Genomic DNA, 19,036 nt, shown 5'->3' with positions numbered 1-19,036 from the left:
CCTTGGCCCGCGGGGGCTGATGGAATTCGTAGTCCAAGGGCGGTGAAGCGGGGCGCTGCCGCCGGCCGCCGGGACTACAGCTCCCAGGGCGCCTACGCGCCGCGGCTGTGTTGTGCCTCCGTGTCGGGGCGAGGAGGAGGATGGTGACAGCGGGAGGATGGAGTCGGGTGAGGGGCGGCGGCGGCAGTGCGAGGCCGCGGAGGGGGAGCGGGGCGGCGGTGGCGGCGAGGGGCCAGGCTGCTCGCTCGCTCGCCCGCCCCGGGGGCCGCGCCGCGGCGGGAGGCGGCCGCGGGCTGAGGGGCGAGGCGCGGGGTTAGGTGTGTGGGGGGGTGTCGGTGCCTCAGTCGTGAGGGGGGTTTGCCCTTTGCCGTTTTGCCCGGCCGGGGCCCCGCGGCCTCTCCCGGGGGCAGGGGGCGCTTCTGGCGGGGGGCCGCGGGGCTCGGCCGAGGCGCGGGGCGGCCTGAGGCCGGGGTGGCCGCCGCCAGCCCCGGCGCGGCGGGAGGGAGGCGGCCGCTGCTCCCGGCGGGGAACGCTGCGGCGGCGGGAGGGCCGCGGCTCCGCGGGGGCGCGACGGGAGACCCCGGTAGCTCCTTCCCAGGCGGTCTGAGATGTCCGGTGGCCGCGGGAGGGGGACGTGGCCGCCAAGGCGGGACGCGGTCCTCTCTTGGTGGGTTCCGAGGGGCGAGCGGCTTTTAAGCCCTTGGGCTCACAAAGAGACGATTTACTCTGTAAGTGCGATGAGTAATGAGTTTTCAGGCGGAGGAGGCAGAGCACAGTGTGAGAGGTTCTGCTCTCTAGACAGCCTTAAAGAAATTTATCGTGTTTTTTGAACAACTGCCTGCGCAGGGGGGTAGCCTCAGTGCTCGGTAGCGCTGGCCTGGGGTGCTCGAATCAGAGGTGGTGCAGCTCAATTTCACTTCTCATTGCTATAATGCATATTTTTACACGAAATGTTTTGTTGTGTTGGTTTTTTTTGTTGTTGTTGTTTGGTTTTGTTTTGTTTTATTTTTAAATTATTCATTCTTTCTACTGCATATATGTGTATTTATTTGAAGAGTAAAATACAATTGTGTTTGCTTTTACTTTCAACTGGATTTTTTTAACACTATATTCATTAAGACTGCTATCAGAAATAAGGGATTTTACATTAACTTTTACACTTGAAGGCCTGTTTTGCTCTTCCACAAAATCCTGCCTCACTGATCTAAAAAATGATTGAACTGTCTTCTTTTAGTAATATTATCATTTGTTATGTTACACTAAATGGATCTAGCATTGAATAATAATATTAATGCACTTTTTTTTTTTTTCTGAAGTGTTTCAAATCTCCAGTTAAAAAAGTAAAACCCAGAGCTGCTAACACTTTTCACATGCTTCCCATTAAGCACAAGGCCATAATCGCTGAGTGGCAGTATTTGTACATTTAAGATCAAGCATGGGCACACATGCTGTGTTGCCTAAATTGTTTTTTCCTTTCCTCATTTCTTTGCATCAAATCTTATTCTCACTGTGGTCATCCTGAGCTTCTGCTACCGGCTTCAGTCAGACAGTTTATAATCCAGGTGTCAGCCATGTTATTCTCTCAGCACTCACTGAGGATCAAAATACAAACCAGCCAAGGGATGGGATATTTCAGTGACAGAACAGCTTGTTAAAGGAAAAGCCTAAATGCCTCTGGCAGAAGATCCAAAGACTAGCTGCAACTAGTTTAGTCTGAGAACTCAAAATTGCACCTAGAAGAACAAAGGGATAAAACGGAGTGTGAATTTTGTGTATTCCTGTTCAGTTTTATCTAGGTATGAAAATCAGATCACTATTTTATCAGACTACTTAGAAGAATTTCCAGAAACTGATGAGCCAGTGTGGATTCTAGGAAGGCAACACCACCTAAACACAGGTATCTTTGGAAAGAAAATTTTCTGTCAAATCTGGAGAGCATTTATAGATTCATATGCAGCAGCAGCTCCTGATTTCTTTACGTTCGCTAAATATCTCATGAGAGAAGTTTATTTTTTCTCCATCACCAAGAAACCAATTATAAGCAGCACTATTCATCCTATAATGAAACTAGAAGTTTACTAGTGTACTTTCTACCATAATTCACATGCAGAGATTGTACTTGTAACAAATGCTAGTCAGGCATAAAGCTGTTCACTTCCCAACATCAAATGCCTCAGAAATAGATAAATAAATAACTTTGGGGGAATGTTCAGTATTACTAATGTTATTCTTCTTTGAGGGATGCTGTCTGCAGCCTGTTATTTGCAACTAAAATGATATTTCATAGTAATAATAATAATTAAAAAAAACTCTAGGGCACGTACTGTGAAGATAAGTATGTGACCTAAAAGTCATAGCAGAGTGCTGTATTTACATATCACATAAAAATAAGATTTCAGAAGTGAGTTTTGCTCCTTGGGGAGAAGCCAAGGGCATCCTCCAGTGCTATGTGTCCAAGGCAGTGGCCATCAGTGCAGGCATGGTGTTCAAGGACGGCCAAGGATTACCACGTGCAGCCTTGATCAGCTGCAGGATCCCTTGAAAAAGCCAGTCAGTTTGAGCCATGGCTCAGAGAAAATGGAGCAAATAAAATTCTTAAGAATTCTCAGAGTCTTTGGGAGAATTCTGTAACTGAATGTGTTTAAAAAAAAAAATAATTAAATTTAATATTATTAATCTTTTCTTAAAATGACCTTGTATTGGGTTTGGAGGTAATGTATAATTCTGTGTTGGTTTGCACGTAGAAATTCTTCACCTTTCTTAACTTGCTTTACCAGTTCTTTCCTGAGGACATAGTTCTCCACAGCTGTTTCATTCAAGCTGGGCATAGTCATTCCAGACACCTTGTAAGACTTCATTGGCTAATAATTACTTCATCCTTAATAAGTTAAATTTAATTTTCAGTCTGCAAAAGCTCTCTGTGTTTAAACAGCTAAAAATGTTTAAGTATTAAGGGTCTTGCATATAAAAGCTAACAGGAGTCTTCCATGCACCCTATATATTGACTTAACAGGGAAAATCAGAATTTTTCAGTTTTAAAAGTCTGTTTTAATTTCTTTCCTCTTAAAAATATTCCAGACAAATCTAAGTTATTGTTGGATATAAGTGCTCGTCTCTGGTTTACATATAGAAGAAAGTTTTCGCCTATTGGTGAGTATGCAGCAGACCAGCTGCTTTTTTATAAATTAGATAGCAGGATTAGTGATGTTATCATGGATTGAAAAATTATATTTACGTTAGAACATTTTGAGCATCATTTTAACTGCTTATGCAAATGAAATATTACAGCTATTAAAAACTGTGTTTACTTGTACCTGTGTATAATCAGGTCTTTATGTTTGTAGAGCAAGCAGTAAAGTTAAACCAGCAAGATGGAAAGAAAAGGTCTTGCTCAGTGCCTTTTATCCATAGGACAGTTGTTAAGAGATTTTTAAGCCTGAAATTTTCTCTGTGGCACTGCACTCATTTAAATCCCATACTGATTGTAATGAACTTTTTTTAATAGGAGGCACCGGTCCTTCCTCTGATGCTGGCTGGGGATGTATGCTGCGATGTGGGCAGATGATGCTGGCACAAGCACTGATCTGCAGACACTTAGGAAGAGGTGAGTACTGCTGCTGAGTGAACTTTTGTGTTGTTTGGAGACCGCTGAGTTTTTGTTGCAGTTTTCCATAAAAGCACAAACCCTGTATTTATTAGTAAAACTTCCTTTGGTACCCTTATAGAAGTTACTAGAGAATTACTCTTGTCTGATGGGGCAAAATCATGCCAGTCTTAAGCAGAGAGATAGAAACAGAGGGAGGACAAGCAAGGAATCCCATTGTTGTTATTTTTTAAATCGTTTTTGAGGAATACCTAAGTTGAGGTCAAGGGAAAACCTGCCACTGTGTGGGGCTGAGTTCTTACCCTTCTCTTCATTGCTCACATAGCCACCAAATGTTCGCACACAGTGACTGTGTGAATAGTGACATAGTGATAGACATCATACAGAGTCCTTCACAGAGCACTCACCCGCCACCAGCGTGAGGTCCAAACCCCACAGCAGAGCCCATTAGTGCAAGCTCTTAAGCCTGTATCAACACCTCACATCCCAGCATCACGGGTAAGTATCAGAGGTCTGGTCTGTGTGTAGCTGCTCTGTCAGTGAAATTATTACGGTTAGGTCTGTAATCCTTACACTGTTGCTCTGTGGTTTCTATGGCAGCATGCTTTGTGGATTTATCTACTTTAATAACTGAATCCCCAGAAGGATTTATCCCCTTGAATCCACAGAATGGAGGTGCAAAGATTTAACTGAAGGAGCAGGCAAACAAACAAATTACCTGCGAGAAACTAGAATATGAATTTGTAGTATGTAGCTACTTCAGAGTATCAGCCCTAGGTACGTGCTGCTCTGTCAGTAAATGGGAGGTAACTAAGTCAGAAGCAAGAGCATACATGACAAAGCTGTGTTTTGGATTTTGCTGTGGGAGAGGGCCAGCACTGTGCTTGGACTTTGCTTTACATATTTTATTATCTTATAAGCATAATGTAAGTATTTCTAAATCTAACAGAATCTAAACAGAGCACAGAGTTTGAAAAAATCTTGGAAGCTCACATACAGCAATAGCTATCAGTTCTCAGCAGTGATCACTCAGAATATGGTTGCAGTTGACATTTTTATTTTCCCATTTTCATATCTAGCTTGTGACAATAAAGGACAGCTTGATATCAGATGACAAGGTGTGGCTTCTAGGAATTCTAAATAAAATGTAAATATTAGAGATGAATTGTACATTAGCCTTTTAGCATTTCATTGTCTGGCTTTGTACTATGTAGAAGTTTGATTGGGATGATGGAAACATTACTATTTTTTAATCTGAATAACTTTTTTCCTGTAAGATTGGCAATGGGAAAAACACAAAAAACAACCAGAAGAATATCATAGAATCTTACGGTGCTTTCTAGATAGAAAGGATTGCTGTTATTCCATCCACCAAATGGGTAAGAACTCACACCAACTTTTTTTTTTCCCTACTCAAATTCCTACCATGTTGAAATTTTCTAATTAATTAAAAAATTTAAAAAGGTGATTATGAAGACAATGTGTATGTTTATATATAAATAAAAATGCATGCAAATTGGTACAAAGTATAATAGCTCAGAAATGTTACTCAATGAGACCTAAATAAATCTGTTTACTAGAATCGAGCTCTTGATAAATTATGTAAGCCTTGCGTACCAGAGTTGATAGAATTAAAATAGACAGCCCTGAAGCTCATTGCTGTAATTTGTAATACAGGATTTGTAATTCTCATTACAGTTCAGAAACTTCTTGTAAAGGAACTAGCAGTCATTATGATTTGAAAAGAGCATAGATTGAGAATATAATTGTTGTTGCTAAACACAGCTTGCAGTTGCTCTAGAATGTATGACAAAATATTAGTACGTCATGCTATTTAACATACATTGTGACCAGACTCCCTGTGGTCTTTTTTTCTTTTTTCCTGTGTCTGTGTTTTCCCTCATAAAAACAGCGCAGATGGGTGTTGGAGAGGGGAAATCAATCGGAGAATGGTTTGGACCAAATACAGTTGCTCAAGTACTAAAGTAAGTCAGATCACACCAGCTCATTCAGAGTGTGCCCCCCTGGAGCAGTGAAGCTCAGACACCAACATAAGGCCCAAGATTCTAAAGGCTGATCTCAGAATCAGGAATGTATAAGCCATGTGTTTGCAAGCGTGGGCCACGCTGCTGTAGCCTGGTGGGCAGGTACTGAGTTGGGAACGGACGAATTCCAAATTTTCCTGTACCAAGAGCCTGGGGAAGAGCTGCCAGAAGGTCTCTCCTGCTGTGCTGTTTACACGCCCTGACCAGCAAGCACCAGCGATACCTATTCCTCTCCACAAAGTGGCACAGCTTTGAGTGCCACCTTAGGTTAGAGTGGTGGTATGAAAGATCAGGGTGATGGCACCCGGGCCACGGAGGGAACTGAGCTGCGGTTCTGCCCGAAGGCTGCTGTCCGGAACAGGGGCGGCTCCTCCTCGTTTAGAAGCCCAGTGTCAAAGAGTTGACTTTGCTCTTTCAGAGGGATAGGTGGAGGTGCCAGATCTCAAGCGGGAGCTGGACTGCAAGCTGAGTGCTCAGCAGCAATTCTTTGCAGCCCTGGGACAGACACTCGCTCTGGAGAGATTGGATCTAAAGCATGCCCTGGCCTCCAGCTCTTTTCGCTTATAAATTCTTCATGGCTTAGTGCTCACTTACAGGTTTTTCTGGCTCATTTTAGACAGCTGACTCTGCTTGTGCAGCTTAAGAGTGTAGCTCCCTTCCTCAGAGTTTTGGATTTCACACAAGTGGACAGAAACCTGTGTGCTATAATGCCTCCCTCCGAACTTTTGGGTGCTGAAAACCTTCAGCTGATCCAGCTTTTAATGCCCCGAGCCTGCTGTCCACATGTGCACAGAAACAGTTCCGCTGAACTTAATGGAACTTAAGCAGAATATAATGTGCAAAACTGGCACAGGAATTTTTTCCTTATGTAGACAACACCAGGCACAACGGGCAGGATCCCATTGTGGAGGCTATTAAATGCAATAAAAAATAATAAACCTAATTATGTGATCGAGCTGTTACTATCACTGCATTAGGCAAAAGGACAAAACAGTTTTCACATGGTACAGTGTGTGTGCTTTTCCTAGTATCACTCAGTATTTATTTTTCTAAATATATTAAAAATTAAATATTCAAAGTTATCTTTTTCTTACATGGAGACTTAAAAAAACCCCACATGAAACAAATATGTTTTTCCAAAGAAAATATTTTTTTTGCTGAATCTAATTGTCCTGAATGAAAAGCTACTCTCATGGTCCTAATTAGTTTCTATTAATTATTACCTTAATGTTTTCTAGGAAGCTTGCTTTATTTGATGAATGGAATTCATTAGCAGTTTATGTATCTATGGACAATACGGTGGTCATTGAAGACATCAGTAAGTGAAACATTCGTTCTCTGGTTACAGTTTTTGATTTGACTCCACTTTCCTGAATGTATCTGAATATGAACAAAATACTTTTGGGCCATCCCTACTTGTTCCCCGGGGTAAGAAAATGCATAAAGGAAATGCAAACTCCGGGTGTCGAAAAATTAAAGCTGGCACAGAAGGACGTCGGCCTTTTTGGTGGCCAACTTACCATGTGGTTTGGGAGAAGATGGAGTTTGGTCTGTGCTCTCTAAACTCCTACCCCAGGAATGGAACAAAGTTGCAGTATGTAGAGATACAGAGTTTTTAATATAGAGTTTGCCAAAGAGATGTGCTTTTGTCAGGCAAAAGAGAAACCAGGGGCAGATCCTAGAGAAACACATGGCCAGGCTTAATTTTCAGTTTTAAGAAAGGTGGGTTTACATGTTGTATTTAGCCACAGCCTAGTTCTACTTTAATCCCTACTTCTGCTTATTTAATGCTCACTTTGTTGGAAGTGAAGCGTTTCTAATGCTATCATCTCTGCCATTCCATTTCCCTGACATTTTATGGGCAAAGGTGGACAGCATTAATAATGTTAGTAGTAAATGTAACTTCAGTCTTAAATCTTCACCCCCCAGTAGTTTATCTCATGTCTCACTATGTGCCAGCACATGCTCTGTCTGCTAGAATTACTTCTACTAAATAGTTACAGTTTCCATGCCCTCCTCTCTTTTGTCTTAAAACAGGAGCTCTATAAAGATGTCTGGCAAAGTGGCTTCATTCATGATTGAGAGGCAGATCTGCTCTGTGTTCCTTTGTTCATTCACTGATTTCTGGTTTTATTCCCCCAGAGAAAATGTGCTGGTCCCCTCCCCAGAGCAGCGGCGCGGCCCACAGCAGTGCACACTTGCACAGAAGTGCTCTTGGCCGAAATAAGAACACAGCAGGATTCTGCACAGGCTGGAAGCCCCTCTTGCTTATGATACCTCTACGGCTAGGGATAAATCACATAAATCCAGTATATATCGACGCGTTTAAAGTAAGGGTTTTTTTCAGTGAATTTTTTGTTACTGCGACATAAATTCACGTATCTGTTATATCAATAAACAAATCAACTTTAATTTCATTTTTCTCCCTTTGAACTCCTAGGAATGCTTTAAGATGCCACAGTCTTTGGGAGCACTAGGAGGGAAACCAAATAATGCCTATTATTTCATAGGATTTTTAGGTAAGGAAAAAAGAAACTTACTCCAAATGTGCTTCTGATCTAGAGAAAGGGTGGTTGTTTTTGTCTTTTGGAAGAGGAAATAGTAAGCAGTTTAAGCATAAGAATAGAGTAGAAGTGAAGAAACATACCTCAAATACTTCAGGAACAGTGTGACATCATCCTTACAGGATGAGAAAAGCAGCAGCAAAGCTTGACATAAATATAAGTAATGATCTAAGCAAGAACAACACGCTAAGAAAAGTTGATAGTGTTTGACAAGTGTGAAATGTCACTACTACTAAAATACTGAGTTTTTCATAATCACGAATACTTCTTAATGAAGGATGTCTTGTTTTATTCTTTTGCTTCACAGTTTTCTTAAATTATTTTCAAACTTTTTCTGATAGCAGTATCTTTTTCACCTTCTTCCATGTCTTCCTTTATTAATTAAAGCAATAGTTAATACTAGATTCAGTCTTTCAGATTTCACCCCAGTTTGACTTCTTTGTTCCAATTTCTGAATGATTGCCTAATGGGATTACAGATTGCATTTGTGGACATCTTGTACTGTTTGATCTGTGGAATGTTAGGGATTACAGCAGTTGAGATTTTTAAAAAATGTACTGGACCTCACGTAGAAAAAGGAAAGTATGCAGCAAAGGTAGAACAAACCAACCAAAAAATCTACAGTCATAGGTCACAACAGAAAATTATATTAAATACCCTGTGGGAAACTATTGTGTCCAATTTTCCAATTCTCATAAAGACTCCCTAGCTAGAAAGTCTAGAGATGGACTGCAATGGTAATCTAATTTCTGTTTTACAAGTCTGGATGGAGGAAGTGCTTATTAAAGTGTCTTGCTTATTACCAACGTGTGGATTTTACTCATCCAGGCAACGAGCTGATCTATTTGGACCCTCACACCACGCAAAGTTTTGTAGATTCGGAAGAAAATGGCACAGTTGATGACCAGAGCTTCCACTGCCAGCAAGCCCCGCAGAGAATGAAGATCATGAATTTGGACCCGTCGGTAGCTTTAGTAGGTGCTAGGAAATAATAATGTGTTTGCTTTATTTCAAAGTAATACCTCTGTTAGGGCATTAATGCATTTCCTTGAGCAGAATCAAGATCACAGGGCAGTCATCTACGATCTAAAATTCAACACGTGGTAGTTAATGTAGAAACTGTATCGGATACATTACTCTTAGGGCAGGCAGGGAAGTGACTGTTTATATCCTCGGGAGCTAATTCATATTCTTTACTGAGCAGCATTTACCTTTTTCAAGAAGTATTTTGAAGGTCGAAGCAAGGAACTGAATCAGGTTTCCTTATTTTAGTCCATCACTACTGTGTATGCATGGTTACTCTGGACAAGTTACTTAAGCTTAACTTGTATATCATAATTTACAAATCTTTAAATAGAATTACTTGTGACTTACACTGAATGACTTCTACAATACTGTGGTAGTTGAATAAATTAAATTTTATGCCATGCCAGTATCCTTTGGTTGGGTTATAGGTGACTGTCACTCGAGACACAGGTTTCTAAAGCTCTAGACAATGTATATAGATACCACAGCATCCTTCACTCCTTGACATATTATTATTATTTAATATTACTACTTTTTTGTTCCTTAGGGCTTCTTTTGCAAAGAAGAATGTGATTTTGATAACTGGTGTAGCCTTGTACAAAAGGTAATATCTTTATTTGCTCTATATGAAATAAGGTATATATATATGTTTTTTTTTTAAAGGAAATTCCCATTACATATTTCTCTGAGTGCAAATTAAATGAGCCATAGAGACGAATGCATTAATGCATCAGGGTAAGCCAATACTACTGAATTGCTAATTGGAGCTTGTTCAGCAGTTTGATGACCATGAACCCTGCCACTTGGAAAGCAAGTGTAAATATATACCCTTTGGTTTTCTTTTTTAGCACTACTGTGTTACTGGCTGAAACTTAGTCATTTACTGAGAAATAAATGTTAAATGTAAGTTCGAACTGCCATGTTGTAGCAATTTATTTATCGATTTGCTTCCTGATTCTTTCTTATTGTTTGACGTAATACATTGTTATGTGTTCTGATTATGACTGCTAGTCCCTGGTACCACAAAACAGCTGATGCTGTAAGTGCTGAATCCTTCCAGCCCCTGCTGAACTGCAGGACACACAGAAGGTGCTTGTTGCCACAGGAAAAGGACTTTAGGACATTTCTGCATGCCGTTGGGATACTAAGCAACAGAAGTGTGAATGTGAAGTACTGTCAACCTCTAAAGACATTTATTTTAAAAAAAGAAAAAGGCTAAGGAAAGCAGTTTGTAAATAAATGAAATATAGGGCATGATGTAGCTTACCTGATTGAAGAGGAGTAGAATTTGCCTTCAATAATAACCCGCTTCTCCTGATCAAAACCTATCCTTCAAAATCTGTTGGGTTTTTTTGGAGCTGATAGATCTGTCTTTTGTTCCCATTGATCAACAGAAGACTTGAACAGAGAGAGGTTCACACAAGCAATTTTCTTTTAAAAGGCAGAAAATACTGTATATTCTTGGTGTCTGTTTGCTACATGTAAACAAAATTATAGGTGTATGGATACCAAAGCTAATTATAACACACAGATAACTTACAGGACAGTTCAAGAGATCTGTCTTCCAGGTGTGTTTTCAACTAGGAAAATATTAGAGAGATCTGTGAAGCTGTGAAGCCCAATGGCAGGTACTTGAAATAGCAGGTGTTCACTGTACAGCTGCATAAAGCCTTTGGGTTTTGATAGACATGTATAATTAAAAATGGCTTTAATGAAGCAGACATTTTTTTGGTCTGAAGGTTCTCTTGAGGCATCTTTTAAAATGCAAGTGTTCTGTCCTCAGGAGATCCTAAAGCAGCAGAGCCTCCGGATGTTTGAGCTGGTCCAGAAGCATCCACCACACTGGCCTCCTTTCATACCTCCAACCAAGCCAGAAGTGACCACCAGCGGAGCAGGTGCGGTTCCGCCTGGCAGCGCTCTGCCGCAGCAGGGTCTTCCTCGGTAGCAAACAGAAGAACGGTCACAGGTGGAATAACTGCACGTGCCTCAGTGTCAAGCAATCGCCACGCGATCGAATGCATTATTCTTACAGAGTATCAGACAGCCAGACAGGCCACATGCAATTGCTGGCACAGATGTGTATTTATTTATTTTTAATCTTGCAAAAGACTCCGAAGGACACACTCCAGAGAAGTGGGGATTTTTTGTGTTGTTTGGCTTGTTTGTTTGTTTTTTAAAGTAAACAAAATCAGACATACCTTTAGATTCTAAATTGTTTTTGTTTTTTCTTTTTTTCAGAACTCATTGAATCTACTGACAAGCTATTTGAATTGGAAGAAGAATTTGAAATCCTGAGTGTATGAAGGAAACTGGTGACCCTTCTGAGTATTGAACATACTGCTAATATTACTGCGTTGACTTAACAGCCATGTTAGCCCCAAAGTGCCTGAAATTACAGATAACAGAGCACAAAAACCTAGTAGCATCCGAAACTCCAACAGTCACGGTTCCTTCTGTCAAAGAGCTTCCCCAGATGGAAAGGCAGTAAAAGATCTTATAAAAGACCCTTAAAGGGAACCTCTTTCTTATGTGTGTCTTTTCTGCAGACAAATGGACCTTTGAGATGAAGGCAAAACTAAGTGTATCAGTGGGGTGTATGTTTGGAGAAAGGGATAACACGAAATGGATATTTCTTGCTCTCCTATAATGCAATAGTTTAGTTCTTAAAGCAAAACAGTCTTCGGTTAAGGAGGATGTTTACTTCACTTCTGTTCCCTCCTGTGGGCTGCATCGTAGAAAAAATACATTGTCTTGTTTAAAAGATCGACTGGATCAGAAGAAAATTGTTTCCTTGTTAAATATTTTAACATGTATTTGAGCAACCACACTTTATTACAAAACTGTTTCTGTAAAAGGAACTATGTCTAATGTATACGTTTTGCAATAGCCTTCCTGTTTCTGGGAAACCTCAAGTGGAACAGGAGACTCAAATAGTTGATACAGATCACAACCACTGTTATAGTTATGCTATATTTCACCTTGACCTTAAAATTCAAATCATTAAAACGTAGGCTGATTTTTCTTTTGGAGCTGCAGTGAGTCAAAGGTGGTTTAACTGTACCTTATTTATTTTAAAAAAGATTTACACAAGTTTCTCTGTTACAGCACTTTATCTGTGCATCTAATAAATTTCTTAAGCTTTTCATAGGTTGTATGCTGCTATATTTTGTTAATTTGTTTGTGTGAACTAAATATAAATCCAGGTTATCTTAAAACTTAATATATAGGCATATGCAAATTACTTAATTGTTGTTTTCTGACTTGTTGCCTTTTGAAATCTGTTTTGGTAAAAGTGCCTTAATTCTACAGGTTTGTCAGAACAGCCTGTGTGGTTTTATTGCTAAGGCAGAGTATCTCTCTAGCAGCCATAAGAAAACCAGCTCAGAATAAAGGCAAAGATCTTTTAATCCATTATAAAGTTCCTCTTTACTATCAGACAGTCCCCATTATGGGCATTTTGTCATGACAGTGTAATGGACATGAACCGCAGTTTTGTCTTCACCAATAAATGACAACATAGAGAAATACCGAACGCTGTCTCCTCTCACTTGCACTTCTTGACCAGGGCCAGGGTGATTGCCAAGAAAATAGTTAACCAGATCATATTTCATCTTGTTTGCCTTCAGTGTTTATTAACCACAGTTTGGAAACCAGACACTTAGAAAAAAAAATAGCATTTTCTTTCCCTCTCCGTGGATTAGCTGCATGGTTTTTTTAAAACAAAGCATTACTTCTTGATTAACTAATACATGAGCTTACTCATCATGTAACAGCAACTGTAGGCCCCTCTTCCCCACAGACAAGAATGAAGCCCTTGCTTTGAAATGCTCAGTTTTGAGCACTAACTGCTAAAAAAAACCAGGAAGCACCTAAGTTAAAAATAATTTTGGAAAAAAAAAAAAAAAGTCAATCGGTGGGGTACAGCATACCTACTCCCCACCTAGCTCTCAGTTGTCATGTAAATGCTCTTCAGAGAGGAGGCCTTGGCCCTGCAGACCTCTTGGAGAAATACTTGGTGGGTGTAAACTGATTTATGACAAGGGGGCTGGTGCTGGGAATCCCCACCCCATCTGGTGTGGGAGAAGGCTGGGCTGGGAGGAGTTGGGACACTGATAGCAGTGGAGCCAGGTGGCTGCAGTCAAAGCAGTTCCCTAGAGACAGCGGCGCTTAAAATGCTCTGATCCTGGGAAAAAAAAAATGAATTGCATTTGCATGTGTCCATGTTCAAAAATAAAACCAAGTCCCTGTAGACACGATACCTGACTGACAGCCCTTTTTACAGCACCCTGGGAGCACAGTGGCTGAAAAATTCATGATAGTTTGCCAGTTATTTGCACAAATTTTTTAAAATTGAGATCTTCACTGTGTGCGTGCAGTGTTTTAAAGTTGCATTTGCATAACCCAAGAAGTAAATACAACATGATCTGTCTGTGCTAGGACAGCTAAGAACTAGATTGGATATTCTGCATAAAAGGGTTGTTACTGAGGAGTGTTAAAATGACTTAAAGATACTTGCAAAACACATCCAAGGCAGTTGCTGGTCTTTCACAATTAGGAGTAAGTTAAATGAAAGACTAAATTGCTCTTCACAAATTCCCTGCTCACCTCCAGTGTGGTTCAACTCTAGAACATGTAGAGCTCTCTCATCCTGATCTAGGAAGATAATTCACATGTAAATAATCATTAAAGGTAAAAATATTATCTGCTGAAAAGCAAGCACGTTCTTACATACTTTGCTGGATAGAGCTAGAGCCCTAGAACCTCGTAAAGAAATAATACTTTAATGTCTCAGTCTTGCATTAATATAATTTCCTGAACAATTCTCTCTTAAAGATTTTTAAGTCAAGGTGACATAGAGTATTTGCAAGGCACTTGCTTCAAATGTCCTGGAATGTCAATATATAAGGATTTCATATGCTTCACTCTAGAGAGGTTGATAATAGTAACTTTAGCCCAACTAAATTAATTCATTATATATATATATATATATATTAGCATACCTTTTTCATGGCTTTCCCTCAAAATATGCAAGGATAATACAATTAGTGGCACTTCTCTTTAATTATGCCCTGAAGGAAAGTGTGACTAGGTAACAGTGTATACACTAGAAATACAATTTTTTAAGCTAACAGAAATAAAGCCCAGAGGAAAAAGTATACAACACATCATGCCTGTAGAAGTAAAAAAATGTATATCCCATAACTGGTTACTTTTGTGTTTGCATAAGCTTGCATGCTATCTAGTAAAGCCTCTACTCTTCAAGTACAGACAGCCTGAGTATGAAACGAGTGTGCCACGGCTACCTCAGGAAATTTTTGTTCATAGTAATGAAATGTTTCTAGTGGCTGCACATCGTTTGACTGCAAGAAGGGAAGCACAGACCTTGAAGGAGACATTTTACCCAGACTGTATTTCAATAGATGGCTAAGAAAAATGCTAGAGCTGGTGTGGATTCATCGTCACATCAAAAATTGCTTTTTTCACTGGGGTAGCTCTTTAAAAACAACTGTGGATGAGAGTCTGGGTTGGAACAGATTACCTGTCGCTGGAGGAAAGAACATCCCATCTGTTTAATCAATAAGCAAAGCAAACCAAACTTATCTTTTGAGTCTTCCTAAGGAAGTCAGTTATCAACCGGTAATGCTTAGTGTTCCTAAGTCACCTACAATACACTGATAAATTCTAGCTAGCTCTGTATTTCATAGGAGAATGAGCCTTCATTCCCTTACACTAGACCAAATACTGTTAGCAAAGGCACTAATCAAGCAGAACTTTTGAAGAGTCTCTCTCGTTCACGATTGGCATGTGCCTCGGACAGAGGAGTGGTGTAATGTGAGACATCAGTTACTCTTTGGTTTGAATAAGGAACTCAGAGACTTTCTGAGGTAGCCATAAATGAGGGGAAAAAACCCCACTGCAGTAAAAGCATAGCACCATGTTCCATAAAAAAGAGGTTTCAGAGCACCGGCCTTTCCCTTCTCTGTGTGCAAACTCCTGGACTTGCCACTCGCTTTTTGTAGAAGTCCTGGCCATCTCGACTCACCCATCAACCACACACAAAACAGGTTTATGAATTTATCCTTCTTCACATCAGTGAGGTCTAGTCTTAGGTAACAGACTGTTAATGTTACTGCATTTTTGGTACTACAGGTTCTTCATGCACACTTGGCAACGGCTGACCCTTGTTCGAAGCTGTCCTGCTTTCAGAGTTTCTGAGGGAGGAGCACTGACAAACTGCTGCGACTGTTCGACGGTCGTCAGCCAGAAGCTGTATTTGTTTGCAAAGTAATGGCACGTGCCCCTAGCACCGTTGCATTCAATGAATGGAGTAGCACGGAAATCCTCCAGGCAAGAACCGGGTGAGACAAGGGACTGACCTCCACCTTCCGCGCCAGCCGCAGTATGCTGAAATACAGACGTCAATATAAATGAGTTCAAAGGAACAGAACGGGAGGGAAACAGGGGAGTCTTCCAGTTCCATGCTGGCTTCGTGTTTTTCTAGGAATCTTACACTAGTGAGCTTCTAGGGGAGCGCAGTGGGAAACGTTCTCCTTTCTCCACTGAGAGAGGGGACTAAGACAATGCTATAGCTTAACTGGCCTTTCCACCTTTGAAGGTTCGAAGAACAAAGAATATTTGTGGCAATACAGAACTACTGCGTCAATGTTACCACTGGACCTGAGCAGTAGAGGTGAGGCTGCCAGCTAAGCGGGGGCACACTCAGAAGGGCTACAGCAGGCTGGCTGATAAAGAAGAAAGGCCCTAAGGCAAGAAGCTACAGGGCTCTGGTTTCCTGTTAGCAACTCAGAGTACAGTCTCACTCACCTAATCAAAGAGAAGATCTAGAAATGTTTAAGAGCTGCCTTTGCATTAGCAATAGTATCCTTACCATAAGGAAGGAGTATCCTATCCACAGGCTGCGCCAGCCAAGGGGACACTGGGGGATGGTGATGTCCTGGCTGTGCACAGCCACGGCCTGGGAAGGCGCTTCGCAGACCGAGCACCGGCTGATGTACTGGGGGATCTGAACACTGTCCACTGGCATCATGGGGATGGGAGCAGTGGTGGAGAGCCAGTAGGATTTGTCATTGCGGCTGGCGTAGTAGCACACTTCATTGATGTTGCAGTAAATAAAAGGCATGGTGCTGAAGCGAGGCAAACACGAGCCAGCAAAACCTGGAAAAATCAGAGAAGTGGCCACATCAAGTATCTGCCAAGTGCTCCAACTCATACACACCAGACACGAGTGGTGGAGGAGGGCACAAGTGACACCGCTCCCTGTACAGATCCTGGCCAAGCAGACTGCCACCACCTCTACTACAACCACCTGTGGTACTGATGAAGACTGCTCATTTGAGATGGGATTTTGGCCGACACTGTTTACGCCTGAGAGAATTCTGTCAACTCACCAAGATCCTGGTTGTGTGACTTTTCCTGCCCCTCCACGTACAATAAGCTGTAGCCGTCCCAGAGCTTATTCATCCCTAGGGGACAAGGTGGGATTTGGTCTGACTGACTGTGCTTCACTAAGGTGTATCCAACGCCTGCGCTCCGACCAGGCATTCCCGGCAAACCCAGCGAGCCCGGCTTTCCAGCAACACCTAGAAGACAGAAGAGGTGTCATGATTACTAATATGCCATGTGGACATACAGATTTTGGCATTGCTGTCATTGTGTTTGTGTCAGACTTGTACAACAAGGAGCCCAAGTTTTGATAGCTGCTGTATGTATAACTAGACTTATCAGTTCCAAAAGCAGTCATTTCACAGTAGCACTCACCCATTTCCTACCTCATTTAATTTTCTTTCTTTGCCCAACAATTCTGGTGCCATATCTCACAGTGCAATAATTCTGAGGATCTCAAAGCACCAACCAAAACTTAAAAAACTCGGTTTTGCTATCGTGCTCTTCATGATGGTATGCAGAAAGGCCAAGAGTTGTACAACAAATCTGTGGAGAAGCCAAACTTCCTCTCACTGTGCCTTTCCTCTACTATCCAACCCTCATGGCTGTGTTCACTGTGAACACCATTTTGCTCTTTTAGATCTTCAAGATGACTTGCACATCCACAAAACATTAAAACCAGAAGATGTTTAGAATTGTACCTAGTGAAACACCAGCACTGATAGAGAACAATGACATGTGACATAATCTTCCTCACTGAAGATTAAATTTACTTCATTGCAGATACAAGACACAAGATCATGTACATTCCCGGGTCTTCCTAAGGTAATTGGGTGTTGGGGGAGGGTCTCTGCAGAACCTGTAGGCAAATAGAATTCTACTGATTGCTTCTTTCCTCTCTCTGCTCCCCAAATGGTAAAATTACCTTCAAATCCTTGTGGTCCTGGGGCACCCGAAGGTCCTGGATCCCCAACTATGCCAGGTGATCCAGGTAAACCATCACGTCCTTTCAAACCAGATCTTCCTGGCAGACCTTTTGTACCTGAAATTAAATGCAATTGTTACTATCATTATTTCTTCATACTAATGCCTTCACTCCTGCAATCATATTCCAGAAGAGAAGTATGTTGTCAGCAGCCATGCTGAGAGCTCACTTTAACAGCTGTGGTTACAGACAACTAACTCCATACAGGGATTCCACATGACCTGACTGTCTGTTAAAAGGATCAAGAGGTGCAGCTGAACATTAGACGAGGCTGAAAATGCAGGACTGAGATGTGGGATAAGCTATTGATTTTAGTCTGAAGCCACATGAGACCCAGGACTCAGGTTTCGATTTGATGACTATGGAAGTCTGTGAAGTCTTCTCATCTCTGTCTTGCAAGATTCCCGCTGCTGTGAAAACAAGAATCCTCTGGTATAACGGTCCAACTGTTGTAAGCTGAAAAAAGTTGAGCTACCTTGCTGAAATTTTGCTTAAGACTTGAAGTCACTTGTTTCGCTTGATTTCACCCTTTTTTCAAACCAGAAAACTGGCTGTGATGTTCAGCCTAAATATTACGTAAAATTAGAACCACTGACTTGAACTAAATTCACCTTTTCCCTCCTCCTACTGATATTTGATGATAAGCGTCTGACTGACAAATCTTCAAAAAGTCTCAGGGCAGTGAAGGGTGCTCAAAATATAAAGGCTTAAAATTCAGTGGGATGTAAGAGGAGGTGCCTGCCTATGGATCTTTAGAATCCATTCAGGACTGTCCTGACCCCAAACCAGAAAGCTCTGGCATGGTTTGGATAAACCAACAATAAAATAAGTGTTCAGGATGTTACAAGTTAACATATAAAAAAATAGTATAGAGACAGAAGGTGTTATGCAATTGCACAGAGTTAGGTACCTAGCACGTGATCAGTAATGTGGACAGTTAATATTAGTATAAAGAAACATGTGACTGGGAAACAGATGGGTTTGCACATTTGCACAGCTTTTGTAAAAATTAAGCATTAAAAACAGTATAAGTAGGGGTAATTTCCCAATGAACTCCTCTCTTTCCACTGCTCTGCAGCATCTGTTACCTGACTGCCTGACCAGTACTAATAAAGGCTCTCTCAGCTCTTACTCTTTGCATGTTTATTCACTTTAGAAACTGATGACAGGGAGCCAGGAACTAACACAGCTCTGCTCACTGGGCTGGGATTCAGGATAACGTCTAGGGGGAAGGATCAGTGCTAAGTGATGTTCCTGCTCTAGGAATTTTCATGAATAAAAGAGAATACTAACATTTAAAAATCACCTAAATGGCAGTGCTAAGAAAGGAATCACGGCAACTTGCTGGGCCTGGAGAGCCAACTGGTTCAGGAGCCACCAAGGCTGCTTTGCCAAACAATGTGAAGCA

General features: G+C 41.3%; 2 protein-coding genes across 3 annotated transcripts in view; one reads left to right on the top strand and one right to left on the bottom strand.

Annotated features, from left to right (window-relative positions):
* The first annotated feature begins 49 nt into the window (after nucleotides 1-49).
* On the top strand, nucleotides 50-13,128 carry ATG4A (autophagy related 4A cysteine peptidase). The gene is made up of 13 exons (XM_032995953.2): nucleotides 50-167; nucleotides 1,787-1,897; nucleotides 3,079-3,150; nucleotides 3,506-3,604; nucleotides 4,882-4,983; nucleotides 5,517-5,589; nucleotides 6,888-6,967; nucleotides 7,792-7,979; nucleotides 8,090-8,168; nucleotides 9,042-9,187; nucleotides 9,787-9,843; nucleotides 11,023-11,134; nucleotides 11,478-13,128. Exons 1-13 carry the CDS (start codon nucleotides 158-160, stop codon nucleotides 11,540-11,542), a joined length of 1,194 nt encoding a protein of 397 aa, XP_032851844.1. The 5' UTR covers nucleotides 50-157; the 3' UTR covers nucleotides 11,543-13,128.
* Nucleotides 12,845-19,036, bottom strand: part of COL4A6 (collagen type IV alpha 6 chain) — a 137,076-nt gene continuing 130,884 nt past the window's right edge. For both annotated transcript variants that reach the window (XM_032995950.2, XM_032995952.2), the window contains 4 exons: nucleotides 17,569-17,685; nucleotides 16,649-16,840; nucleotides 16,129-16,415; nucleotides 12,845-15,644 (listed from right to left, as the gene is read on the bottom strand). In XM_032995950.2, the coding sequence (XP_032851841.1) occupies nucleotides 15,384-15,644; nucleotides 16,129-16,415; nucleotides 16,649-16,840; nucleotides 17,569-17,685 (857 nt within the window). In that variant the 3' untranslated portion in view covers nucleotides 12,845-15,383. The remainder of the gene's footprint in view (nucleotides 15,645-16,128; nucleotides 16,416-16,648; nucleotides 16,841-17,568; nucleotides 17,686-19,036) is intronic.

Source organism: Tyto alba, unplaced genomic scaffold, assembly GCF_018691265.1.
Source record: "Tyto alba isolate M040663 unplaced genomic scaffold, T.alba_DEE_v4.0 Super-Scaffold_5, whole genome shotgun sequence".
In the NCBI taxonomy this organism is placed as follows: Eukaryota; Metazoa; Chordata; class Aves; order Strigiformes; family Tytonidae; genus Tyto; species Tyto alba.
The sequence above is the reverse complement of the archived record's forward strand: the minus strand, read 5'-3'. Positions and strand labels throughout refer to the sequence as shown.

What these genes read in the sequence shown, in the direction of transcription:
- ATG4A (XM_032995953.2), top strand. An exon ending in CTGCAGACACTTAGGAAGAG is followed by an intron (nt 3,605 to 4,881) that starts GTGAGTACTGCT and finishes TTTTCCTGTAAG; the next exon opens with ATTGGCAATGGGAAAAACAC. An exon ending in TATATATCGACGCGTTTAAA is followed by an intron (nt 7,980 to 8,089) that starts GTAAGGGTTTTT and finishes TTGAACTCCTAG; the next exon opens with GAATGCTTTAAGATGCCACA.